Source organism: Ascaphus truei, unplaced genomic scaffold, assembly GCF_040206685.1.
Source record: "Ascaphus truei isolate aAscTru1 unplaced genomic scaffold, aAscTru1.hap1 HAP1_SCAFFOLD_295, whole genome shotgun sequence".
NCBI lineage: Eukaryota > Metazoa > Chordata > Amphibia > Anura > Ascaphidae > Ascaphus > Ascaphus truei.
This window is the reverse complement of record NW_027455912.1, coordinates 127,501-140,823: the sequence shown is the minus strand read 5'-3', so window position 1 is coordinate 140,823 and position 13,323 is coordinate 127,501. Positions and strand designations below refer to the sequence as shown.

General features: G+C 48.8%; 1 protein-coding gene across 3 annotated transcripts in view; it reads left to right on the top strand.

The window, feature by feature from the left end:
- LOC142483092 (apoptosis-associated speck-like protein containing a CARD) overlaps positions 1 to 13,323 on the top strand; it is a 106,586-nt gene that overhangs the window by 16,292 nt on the left and 76,971 nt on the right. For all 3 annotated transcript variants that reach the window (XM_075583167.1, XM_075583169.1, XM_075583168.1), the window contains exons 2-4: positions 4,949 to 4,987; positions 5,283 to 5,321; positions 5,811 to 5,849. In XM_075583167.1, the coding sequence (XP_075439282.1) occupies positions 4,949 to 4,987; positions 5,283 to 5,321; positions 5,811 to 5,849 (117 nt within the window). The remainder of the gene's footprint in view (positions 1 to 4,948; positions 4,988 to 5,282; positions 5,322 to 5,810; positions 5,850 to 13,323) is intronic.

Below are 13,323 nucleotides of genomic sequence, written 5' to 3'. Positions count from 1 at the left end.
CATGTTAGGGTTAGGCTGGCATATTAGGGTTAGACTGGCATATTAGGGTTAGGCTGGCATGTTAGGGTTAGACTGGCTTGTTAGGATTAGACTGGCATGTTAGGGTTAGACTGGCATGTAAGGGTTAGGCTGGCATATTAGGGTTAGGCTGGCATATTAGGGTTAGGGTTAGACTGGCATGTAAGGGTTAGGCTGGCATATTAGGGTTAGGCTGGCATATTAGGGTTAGGGTTAGGGTGGCATGTTAGGGTTAGGCTGGCATGTTAGGGTTAGACTGGCATGTTAGGGTTAGGCTGGATGTTAGGGTTAGACTGGCATGTTAGGGTTAGGCTGGCATGTTAGAGTTAGACTGGCATGTTAGGGTTAGGCTGGCATATTAGGGTTAAGCTGGCATATTAGGGTTAGGCTGGCATATTAGGGCTAGGGTTAGGGTGGCATGTTAGGGTTAGGCTGGCATATTAGGGTTAGGCTGGCATGTTAGGGTTAGACTGGCATGTTAGGGTTAGACTGGCATGTTAGGGTTAGACTGGCATGTAAGGGTTAGACTGGCATGTTAGGGTTAGACTGGCATGTAAGGGTTAGACTGGCATATTAGGGTTAGACTGGCATGTGAGGGTTAGACTGGCATATTAGGGTTAGACTGGCATATTAGGGTTAGGGTTAGGGTTAGACTGGCATGTGAGGGTTAGACTGGCATATTAGTGTTAGGCTGGCATATTAGGGTTAGGCTGGCATATTAGGGTTAGACTGGCATGTTAGGGTTAGACTGGCATGTTAGGGTTAGACTGGCATGTTAGGGTTAGGCTGGCATGTTAGGGTTAGGCTGGCATGTTAGGGTTAGGCTGGCATGTTAGGGTTAGGCTGGCATATTAGGGTTAGACTGGCATATTAGGGTTAGGCTGGCATGTTAGGGTTAGACTGGCATGTTAGGATTAGACTGGCATGTTAGGGTTAGACTGGCATGTAAGGGTTAGGCTGGCATATTAGGGTTAGGCTGGCATATTAGGGTTAGGGTTAGACTGGCATATAAGGGTTAGGCTGGCATATTAGGGTTAGGCTGGCATATTAGGGTTAGGCTGGCATGTTAGGGTTAGACTGGCATGTTAGGGTTAGGCTGGCATGTTAGGGTTAGACTGGCATGTTAGGGTTAGGCTGGCATGTTAGAGTTAGACTGGCATGTTAGGGTTAGGCTGGCATATTAGGGTTAGGCTGGCATATTAGGGTTAGGCTGGCATATTAGGGCTAGGGTTAGGGTGGCATGTTAGGGTTAGGCTGGCATATTAGGGTTAGGCTGGCATATTAGGGTTAGGGTTAGGGTGGCATGTTAGGGTTAGGCTGGCATGTTAGGGTTAGACTGGCTTGTTAGGATTAGACTGGCATGTTAGGGTTAGACTGGCATGTAAGGGTTAGGCTGGCATATTAGGGTTAGGCTGGCATATTAGGGTTAGGGTTAGACTGGCATGTAAGGGTTAGGCTGGCATATTAGGGTTAGGCTGGCATATTAGGGTTAGGGTTAGGGTGGCATGTTAGGGTTAGGCTGGCATGTTAGGGTTAGACTGGCATGTTAGGGTTAGGCTGGATGTTAGGGTTAGACTGGCATGTTAGGGTTAGGCTGGCATGTTAGAGTTAGACTGGCATGTTAGGGTTAGGCTGGCATATTAGGGTTAAGCTGGCATATTAGGGTTAGGCTGGCATATTAGGGCTAGGGTTAGGGTGGCATGTTAGGGTTAGGCTGGCATATTAGGGTTAGGCTGGCATGTTAGGGTTAGACTGGCATGTTAGGGTTAGACTGGCATGTTAGGGTTAGACTGGCATGTAAGGGTTAGACTGGCATGTTAGGGTTAGACTGGCATGTAAGGGTTAGACTGGCATATTAGGGTTAGACTGGCATGTGAGGGTTAGACTGGCATATTAGGGTTAGACTGGCATATTAGGGTTAGGGTTAGGGTTAGACTGGCATGTGAGGGTTAGACTGGCATATTAGTGTTAGGCTGGCATATTAGGGTTAGGCTGGCATATTAGGGTTAGACTGGCATGTTAGGGTTAGACTGGCATGTTAGGGTTAGACTGGCATGTTAGGGTTAGGCTGGCATGTTAGGGTTAGGCTGGCATGTTAGGGTTAGGCTGGCATGTTAGGGTTAGGCTGGCATATTAGGGTTAGACTGGCATATTAGGGTTAGGCTGGCATGTTAGGGTTAGACTGGCATGTTAGGATTAGACTGGCATGTTAGGGTTAGACTGGCATGTAAGGGTTAGGCTGGCATATTAGGGTTAGGCTGGCATATTAGGGTTAGGGTTAGACTGGCATATAAGGGTTAGGCTGGCATATTAGGGTTAGGCTGGCATATTAGGGTTAGGCTGGCATGTTAGGGTTAGACTGGCATGTTAGGGTTAGGCTGGCATGTTAGGGTTAGACTGGCATGTTAGGGTTAGGCTGGCATGTTAGAGTTAGACTGGCATGTTAGGGTTAGGCTGGCATATTAGGGTTAGGCTGGCATATTAGGGTTAGGCTGGCATATTAGGGCTAGGGTTAGGGTGGCATGTTAGGGTTAGGCTGGCATATTAGGGTTAGGCTGGCATGTTAGGGTTAGACTGGCATGTTATGGTTAGACTGGCATGTTAGGGTTAGACTGGCATGTAAGGGTTAGACTGGCATGTTAGGGTTAGACTGGCATGTAAGGGTTAGACTGGCATATTAGGGTTAGACTGGCATGTGAGGGTTAGACTGGCATATTAGGGTTAGACTGGCATATTAGGGTTAGGGTTAGACTGGCATGTGAGGGTTAGACTGGCATATTAGGGTTAGGCTGGCATATTAGGGTTAGGCTGGCATGTTAGGGTTAGACTGGCATATTAGGGTTAGACTGGCATGTTAGGGTTAGACTGGCATGTTAGGGTTAGGCTGGCATATTAGGGTTAGGCTGGCATATTAGGGTTAGGCTGGCATGTTAGGGTTAGACTGGCATATTAGGGTTAGACTGGCATGTTAGGGTTAGGCTGGCATGTTAGGGTTAGACTGGCATGTTAGGGTTAGGCTGGCATGTTAGGGTTAGGCTGGCATATTAGGGTTAGGCTGGCATGTTAGGGTTAGGCTGGCATGTGAGGTTTAGACTGGCATATTAGGGTTAGACTGGCATGTTAGGGTTAGGCTGGCATGTTAGGGTTAGGCTGGCATGTTAGGGTTAGACTGGCATGTTAGGGTTAGACTGGCATGTTAGGGTTAGGCTGGCATATTAGGGTTAGGCTGGCATATTAGGGTTAGTTTGGCATGTTAGGGTTAGGCTGGCATGTTAGGTTTAGACTGGCATGTTAGGGTTAGACTGGCATGTTAGGGTTAGGCTGGCATGTTAGGGTTAGGCTGGCATATTAGGGTTAGACTGGCATGTTAGGGTTAGGCTGGCATGTTAGGGTTAGGCTGGCATGTTAGGGTTAGACTGGCATGTTAGGGTTAGGCTGGCATGTTAGGGTTAGGCTGGCATATTAGGGTTAGGCTGGCATATTAGGGTTAGGCTGGCATGTTAGGGTTAGACTGGCATGTTAGGGTTAGACTGGCATGTTAGGGTTAGACTGGCATGTAAGGGTTAGGCTGGCATATTAGGGTTAGGCTGGCATATTAGGGTTAGGGTTAGACTGGCATGTAAGGGTTAGGCTGGCATATTAGGGTTAGGGTTAGACTGGCATGTTAGGGTTAGGCTGGCATGTTAGGGTTAGACTGGCATGTTAGGGTTAGGCTGGCATGTTAGGGTTAGGCTGGCATGTTAGGGTTAGGCTGGCATGTTAGGGTTAGGCTGGCATGTTAGGGTTAGGCTGGCATGTTAGGGTTAGACTGGCATGTTAGGGTTAGGCTGGCATGTTAGGGTTAGGCTGGCATGTTAGGGCTAGGGTTAGGGTGGCATGTTAGGGTTAGGCTGGCATGGTTAGGGTTAGGGGGGTTGGAGCGGGGGGTGTTCCACACTGATTTGAAGAAGCTTGTTTCCCATACGCCAGCGCTCCCGTACGCCAGCGCTCCCGTACGCCAGCGCTCCCGTACGCCGACGCTCCTGTACGCCGACGCTCCTGTACGCCGACGCTCCCGTACGCCAGCGCTCCCGTACGCCAGCGCTCCCATACGCCAGCGCTCCCGTACGCCAACGCTCCCGTACGCCAACGCTCCCGTACGCCAGTGCTCCCGTACGCCAGCGCTCCCGTACGCCAACGCTCCCGTACGCCAGTGCTCCCGTACGCCAGCGCTCCCGCACGCCAGCGCTCCCGTACTGCCAGCGCTCCCGTACGCCAGCGCTCCCGTACGCCAACGCTCCCGTACGCCAGCGCTCCCGTACGCCAGCGCTCCCGTACGCCAGCGCTCCCGTACGCCAGCGCTCCCGTACGCCAACGCTCCCGTACGCCAGCGCTCCCGTACGCCGACGCTCCCGTACGCCAGCGCTCCCGTACGCCAGCGCTCCCGTACGCCAACGCTCCCGTACGCCAGCGCTCCCGTACGCCAGCGCTCCCGTACGCCAGCGCTCCCGTACGCCAGCGCTCCCGTACGCCAACGCTCCCGTACGCCAACGCTTCGCGAAGCCACAAACCCAGAAGCAAACAATTTTTGACTTTTGTACATTATATATTGACTTTATACATTCTTCATCACACCCCCCTCTCCCTCCTTTATCTCACATCACCTCCCCCTCCTTTCTCTCTCCCATCTCCTTTCTCTCTCCCACCCCTCTCCCTCTTTTCTCTCTCCCATCACCCTCTCCCATCTCCTTTCTCTCTCCCACCCCTCTCCCTCTTTTCTCTTTCCTATCCCCCTCTCCCTCCTTTCTCTCTCACATCCCTCCTTTTCTTTTCACCTCCCCTCTCACACTTCTTGTACATGTGCCTCGGATACTGACCTGCATGCCGTCCTCATACCTCTAGGAATCCCCCTCTGCTGGGTTAACCCTTACCTCTCTGTCTTGTTTTACAGTTACCGGTGCCGGAAGTGAACCTGCGGGACCAGTTAAAGGTGAGAAGTGGGCGTATCTGGCAGCCATTTTATATTCCCGTCAGCTGTCAAGCAATTATAATAAGCCATAAAAGATATAAATTCTTCATGACATCCCCCCTCTTCCTCCTTTCTCTCTCACCTCCCCCTCTCCCTCCTTTCACTCTCACCTCCCCCTCTCCCTCCTTTCTCTCTCACGTCCCCCCTCTCACACCTATAGGACACACACCTTGGGTACCGACCTGCGTGACGTCCTCATACCTCTAGGAATCCCCCTCTGCTGGGTTAACCCTTACCTCTCTGTCTTGTTTTGCAGTTACAGTTGCTGGAAGTGAACCTGCGAGGCCAGTTATAGGTGAGAAGTTGGTGTATCTGGCAGCCATTTTATATTCCCGTCAGCCGTCCAGCAATTATAATAAATGATATAAATTCTTCATCACATCTCTCTCTCCCTCCTCTCTCTCACATCCCCCTCCCCTCTCTCACATCCCCCTCTCCCTCCTCTCTCTCACATCCCCGTCCTCTCTCTCACATCCCCCTCTCCCTCCTTTCTCTGTGATGTCCCTCTCACCATCCTTTCTCTCTCACGTCCCCCTCTCCCTCCTTTCTCTCTCACGTCCCCCTCTCCCTCCTTTCTCTCTCACATCCCCCTCTCCCTCCTTTCTTTCACATCCCCCTCTCCCTCCTTTCTCTCTCACATCCCCCTCTCCCTCCTTTCTCTCTCACGTCCCCCCTCTCACACCTCTAGGACACACACCTTGGGTACCGACCTGCGTGACGTCCTCATACCTCTAGGAATCCCCCTCTGCTGGGTTAACCCTTACCTCTCTGTCTTGTTTTACAGTTACCAGTGCCGGAAGTGAACCTGCGAGACCAGTTAGAGGTGAGAAGTGGGCATATCTGGCAGCCATTTTATATTCCCGTCAACCGGGGGATCGCGTGAGGCCTCTGCAACTCACCGTAATTCTGAAGGCTGCTATGACGTATTGCCATGGCAACGTGGCGGCAAATGGCGCCGCATTGCCATGTGACATCACATGACCGTCACCATGACAACGCGCCATCAAATGACGCCGTGGGGTCACGTGGCGACAGGCACAAAACCAGATGTTTATATATGTGTAAACTGGTACATCATAGAATTTAACTGAGAGGGACAAATGTAACGTACACAGATCACAGCATATAAGTGGCCAAAGAAAGAGGTCTAGAATAATCATATCTATATTATATACAATGAGAACAGAATTGTATGGGACCGAATTAGGGAGGAGTGAAAGGGTTAATTCAGCCTGGGAGAAAAGCTCCCAGATCAATATCGACATTATGTCCAAATGGTACCAATGTTTTGACTAAATGTATCCACTTGGTTTCTAATTTGGAGATCTGATTAACCAGATAAATCATGTAAAGATTGCTCTCCGAATCAATATAGTTTAGACAATTGACAGGTTTGTGATATGTCTTTGTACAGATAACTCCCTCTTTTATATAGATGAGTAAATCCAAAAACTCGAGTTCGAACTTACTGTGTTTGGAAGTGAATTTTAAATGATAAGTATTGCAATTAAATTGTGCCAAAATAAGTGTCCAAACTATCGTGATCCCCACACCAAATAATAATAATAATATCATCAATATAGCGTTTATAGAGCACCAGGTTTGTGCCGAGCTCCTGGTTTGACCAGATGTGCTGCTCCTCCCACAGACCCATGAGAAGATTGGCATAGCTCGGCGCAAATCTGGCGCCCATCCCACTGCCCTTAATTTGCAAATAGATATTATCTTGAAACCAAAAGAAATTGTGAGTGTAAAATGAATAGCTTTAATAAGAAATTCAATATGTTCAGGTGTAAGTGTATTATCTCATTCTAAAAAGTGTTGTGCTGCCCTACACCCGTGTCCTTGTGGAATAACAATATAAAGGGAGTTGACATCACACGTGACTAGAACGTGTTGGTCTGACCATGCGATGTCTTCCAAGAGATTAAGTATGTGCGTGGTATCTTTGACATGTGATTTTAAATTTTGAACCGGTTTTAAAATTCTATATAGGCTGATAAATTTGCAGGGATAGACTGGACGCCCGATATAATGGGTCGGCCAGGAGGATGTAGTGCGTCCTTATGAAGTTTCGGTAAATAATAAAAAACTGGTAATATGGGTTTTTTAATAAAAAAATTAATTCAAATTCGTCCTTGCTGATAATATTTTTCTGCAAACCTATAGTTAGAAGGTTCTCACACTCTAATAAGAAGTCTGCAGCTGGATTTTTAGCTAATATGTGACATGTGTCTGTGTCTTACACGAGTCTCAATGATTCCTAGATGTAGCTGTCCTTAAGAAACAGAAATAGACTGCCCGGAGCTTTCTTAGTACAGTACCACAGCACCACCCAGTGGTCAAAAAATATATCAAGCAAATGCAAAAATAAGGAAAATATGCAATATAAATAAAAGTAACGACAATAAAATATAAAATCAAAGGACCACTCAACCTCATGAGGGGAAAGCCACAATCCTCTAGAGAACCAAAAATGCAAAGGATGAGGGAGTGTGTCCTAGACTGACCAATGGAGTGACGAAGCAAGTTAACCCTATCTTGCGAAACGCGTTGAGTGAAAGAGGAGGAGGAGGCAATCCGTTCCCGGTTGATCGTGACGTCAGACGCCGACTCCAGTCAAGCTGTACGAGAACCACAGCGGCCGCTTGTGGGGATCGTCAGAGACTGCCAGAGACGGAGGAGACGCACACCGGACAGCATTGACTGTAAAGATACTTGTATGTGCCCTGAGTGGCAGTACAGAGTGTGAGTACGTCCTCAGGGGGGCTTTTTATGTGTTGTTTATTAAAGGTGTTTTGTATTACTACACCCTCAGCCTCTTCCTTGTCTCCTTCCCCCCCCTCTTCCCTGTCTCCTTCCCCCCCCCCCTTCCCTGTCTCCTTCCCCCCTCCGCCCCCCCCTTCCCGTTTTCTTCCCCACCATCTCTAGCTTGGCTCCCAGGCAGTTCAGCACTTGAAGCTGCTGCAGAACACCATTGGTCAGTCTAGGACACACTCCCTCATCCTTTGCGTTTTTGTAGCTGTCCTTATCCAGGACAGCTACGCCCCCTCCCTTGTCAGCTTGCCACTTTGAAGGTTTTTTTTAATCCTTTTTATATACGTTGTTTCAGGTTCCAGAGTAATTGAGACGTTCTCGTGCCTGTCATTGCTGTTCAGGTTCTAAGTGATATACGACTAATTTTCATTGTTAGTCCTCACTCCATAAGGCTGAGTCCGTAGAGACTGCAGCCGTGCGGAGGCGTACGGAGGCGTACGGAGGCGTGCGGAGGCGCGCGGAGGCTGAGGGGAAGCGTGCGCTGTCCCTGGCCTTACTACGCGCGCCGTCCGGGGGGGTGTCGGGGGCGGGCCAGTGATGTCACGGAGCTGGTTTGCCCTCATTGCGGCTGCAGGGGATCACTGACAACCGCGAGCGCGGTTCAGCGGCGACCATGGTTTCCATGTCATTTTGGACCCTGTCCTGTTTCTGCGCGAAATGCCACACTCTGTATATGTGTGTGTGTGTATGTATGTGTATATATATATATATAATATAGGAGGTGACACACTCTGTATGTGTGTGTGTGTGTGTGTATGTATGTGTATATATATTGTGACAGAAACCAGGGGTTGGTAATAAACTCCATATACAGGGCTCCCAGGATACTGAACAGTTTCTGTCCTGTCTAAGCTGAACAGGGCAGCCTCGTGGTACAGGCACTCCATTCCACAGTTTGTCTGCTGCCTGTTTTCTGTCACCTGTCATGCTGATTAGAGTTCAGGTATATAAGACCTGTTTCCTGTTTCCTCTGGGCCCCGCCCAAGAGCCTGGAAGGCTGCTGAACTGCAGAGGGGTGAGAAAGCCTCTTTCCCAAATCGCTTCATTCATTCTGTTAGTTTGTCTAAAGACTGCAAAGGTACTTATTTTGTTGGTGGAAGTGGACAAGCCACTTCCAACTCTGAGTCAGGGACATCTAAGTTTAAGTTATCGCTCAGACGAGCAGCTTTTTGTTTGGCTTTGTTTTCTGTTTAAACTGTGGCAGTCTCAGTGCCTGGGACTGAATAAACCAGGCATAGCCTGTTTAAAGGAACAGTACGTGACGTCTCATCATTCAACCTACCCTAAAAGACCGTGTTCTAACAGTCCCGGACAGACGGCGGAGCCCCGGAGTAAGCCGTTTGTCACATATGGTGGAGAATGCGGGCAGAACACTAAAAGGTCTGGGGGTTAAAGAACTTTAAAGAAAAAAAAAAAAAAAAAAGGTTTTTTTTCTCTCTCTCCAAACAAGATGGAAGACGTGGTGAGTGCGCTGGTACGCAATGTCGCTGTCCAGAGAGACGCGAATGAAGCCCTGCAACAGGCGAATGCAAACCAGCAAGAGACAAACCGCTTGCTGAAAGAGGAGCAACAGCGGTTCGCTCAGGGCTTACAGCAGGAACTCGAGATCCTGAGGGAGACTATCAGTAACCTTCCACTGGCAGCGGCAGCCCCAGTTCCGAAAATGACCAGGGCAAGCCACTACCTTCAGAAGATGGGACCCTCGGATGATGTGGAAGCCTATCTTCTCACGTTTGAACGCACGGCACAGAGAGAGGGATGGCCAGAAGCTGAGTGGGCTGGTCTAATCGCACCCTTCCTAAGCGGCGAACCCCAGAAGGCTTACTTTGATCTAGAGCCAGCCGAAGCTAACGTCTATGCAAAATTGAAGTTCGAGATCCTCGCCCGCCTCGGCGTAACCACGGCTGTTCGCGCCCAAAGGTTTCACGCATGGTCCTTCACGATGGATAAAGCCACCCGAAGCCAGATGTATGACCTCATCCACCTCGCCCGGAAGTGGCTACAACCCGAGATCAACTCAGCAAGCCACATCGTGGAACGGTTGGTCATGGACCAGTTCTTGAGGAAACTTCCCTCTGCCTTACGCCATTGGGTCAGTCGGAGTGACCCCCACAATGCGGATGAGCTTGTGGCCCTCGTAGAAAGGTACAATGCAGCAGGAGAGCACCCGCAACCCACAGTCGTGGAGCAACCCCACTACCCGAGGTTCCAGGACTCTTCCAGAGACGGTAAAAGGGTACCGGGGTTAAGGGGAGCTGAAGAGCGGCGACCACCTTCACGCAGCACCAGCAACAGTGGTTCGCACACTAAGGGCAATAGCCAACATGGGGAGCCGGGAAAAGGCTCTAAGTGGGACACAGACTATGTACCTAAATGTGTAAATTGTCATGAGAGGGGCCACACAGCAAAAATCTGCCCACTAAATGATGAGCCCATGCAATGCAACAGCGTGGAACCTTATTCGCTGTTGTCCCAATGTATGGGCCCTAGCCCAGAGGACCCCTTGAATAACCATCTGTGGGCATTTGTAAAGGTTAATGGTAAGAGGGTTCGGGCACTTCTTGACTCTGGGAGTATGGTCACACTAGTGTCCGAATACCTATTGCCCATTAAGAAGAAACAGGTAAACAGTTCACAAAGAGTGGCAATTTGTTGTATACATGGGGATAATCATGAATATTCCACTGTTGATGTTTTTTTGAAACAGAATTTGGTTCTTTAGATTTCAAGGTGGGTGTTGTACCCAAACTGGCACATGATGTGTTAATAGGGACCGACTTTCCCCATTTTCTAAAAATGTGGTCCCCAGCTCAGAATAGCGCCCAGAGTTCAATAGCAGACCATAACGAAGTGTTAGAAGAAACAAATCCTTTCCCTTTTTCAGAAATGGAGGTTGACGAGGGCCCAAATAAGAAAGGGGAAAAGGAGGAGTGCTGTGAAATTCCCTTCCCCATCACTACTTTGGTAGGGAATACCCCAAATCAAGATGTTGATCAGGCACTTACCACCCCAGTACAGGATAAGACCCTCGCTGACCTAGAGGTCAGTCCTGGGAGTTTTAAGAAGGCCCAGTGGGAGGACCCCACATTAGCGGTAGCAAGGGGAAATATACGGGACCAGAATAGTACTCATGGCCAACCAGATAGGTCACTTGCTTACCCCTACTTCGAGGTAGAGAACGACCTAGTATATCGGGTTGATAAAAGAAAATCAGTTACAACTAAACAATTGTTGGTACCACGGACATTCCGTAACGTAGTATTACACCTCGCACATAGTCATCCATTGGGGGGACACCTAGGGGTGGAAAAGACAAAAGAAAAGGTTCTCCGAAGCTTTTATTGGCCTGGGGTTCTGGCAGAAATTACAAACTATTGTTCCTCATGCCCAGAATGTCAGATCACCGCCCCGTTCAAAGCATACCGCAGCCCATTGGTACCCCTTCCCATAATAGAGGTACCATTTGACCGGATTGCTATGGATCTAGTAGGACCCCTAATAAAGTCTGCTAGGGGACATCAGCATATATTGGTAATATTAGATTATGCTACCCGATATCCGGAGGCAGTTCCCCTACGTAGCACCTCTGCTAAAAACATAGCAAAAGAGTTAGTACTTCTGTTTTCCCGGGTCGGAATTCCTAAAGAGATCTTATCTGACCAGGGAACACCATTTATGTCCCAAGTAACAAAAGAGCTATGTAAACTCCTAAAAATCAAGCATCTCAGAACCTCAGTCTATCATCCACAAACAGATGGTTTAGTGGAAAGGTTCAATAAAACCTTAAAGAGCATGTTACGCCGGGCGGTCGATAAGGATGGGAAAAACTGGGACTGTTTGTTACCATACCTGTTATTTGCCATTAGGGAAGTTCCCCAGTCATCCACAGGCTTCTCCCCGTTTGAACTATTGTATGGCCGACATCCAAGGGGCTTACTGGATATAGCCAAAGAAACTTGGGAACACGAGGTTACCCCTTACAGAAGTGTAATAGAGCATGTTGCCCAAATGCAGGACCGCATTGCTGCAGTCCTACCCATAGTGAGGGAACACATGGAGAAAGCTCAAGAAGCACAAAGGAATACGTATAATAAGGGTGCTAGGGTCAGAATTTTTTTTCCAGGTGATAGGGTACTAGTTCTGGTTCCCACCGTGGAGAGTAAATTCCTTGCTAAATGGCAGGGGCCATATGAGGTCTTGGAAAGAGTGGGAGAAGTAAATTATAGGGTAAGGCAGCCAGGTAGGAGGAAACCTGAGCAAATTTACCATATAAACCTACTCAAGCCCTGGAAAGATAGAGAGGTCTTGTTAACCCTAGTACCCCCAGGTCCGTCAGAGAATCAAGAAACTGACCCAGAGGTTAGCATAGCTGAAACACTGTCCGTGCATCAGAAACGAGAGGTCCAGAGTTTAGTGAGAAGGAACAAAGAAATCTTCTCTACACAGCCAGGTAAAACTAACGTAATTAAACATGACATAGTCTCTGAACCGGGGGTCCGAGTTAACCTTAAACCGTACCGAATCCCAGAGGCCAAGAGAGAGGCTATAAGTTTAGAGGTTAAAAAAATGCTAAAACTAGGCGTAATTGAGGAATCCCAAAGTGGGTGGAACAGCCCTATAGTTTTAGTCCCAAAGCCAGACGGTACAACAAGGTTTTGTAATGACTACCGGAAACTAAACGCGGTGTCAAAATTTGATACTTATCCTATGCCCAGGGTGGATGAACTTGTAGAGAGACTGGGCAAAGCCCGATATCTCACAACCCTAGACCTAACAAAAGGGTACTGGCAGGTTCCCCTCACAGAAAGGGCAAAAGAAAAAACAGCCTTCTCAACCCCAGACGGCCTCTTTCAATATAAGGTGCTGCCTTTTGGCTTACATGGAGCTCCCGCCACATTCCAAAGAATGATGGATAAAATTTTAAAACCACATGTTCGGTACGCTGCCGCCTACCTGGATGATGTGGTAATCCATAGTGAAGATTGGCAGTCCCACCTTCCAAAGGTCCAAGCTGTGCTCGACGCAGTTCGGTCTGCTGGTCTAACTGCTAACCCCGCTAAATGCACTATTGGTCTGGAGGAGGCCAAGTATCTGGGGTATTCTATTGGTAGAGGGTTACTCAAACCACAAACACTCAAAGTAGAGGCGATACAAAATTGGCCAAGGCCAGTCACAAAAAAACAAGTAAGGACCTTTTTGGGGTTAATTGGCTACTATAGGAGGTTTATTCCCAATTTTGCAACTAAGGCAACCCCACTAACCGACCTCACAAAAGCAAGAGGACCGCTAATGGTAAAGTGGTCCCCCGAAGCCGAACAGGCCTTTAGAAGCCTGAAAGAAGCTCTCTGTGCCCAACCAGTGTTGGTCACACCTGACTTCTCCAAAGAGTTCGTAGTCCAAACCGACGCATCTGAGGTAGGGCTGGGGGCGGTACTCTCCCAGGAGTCTCAAGGGGAGGAGCACCCCATCCTTTATTTAAG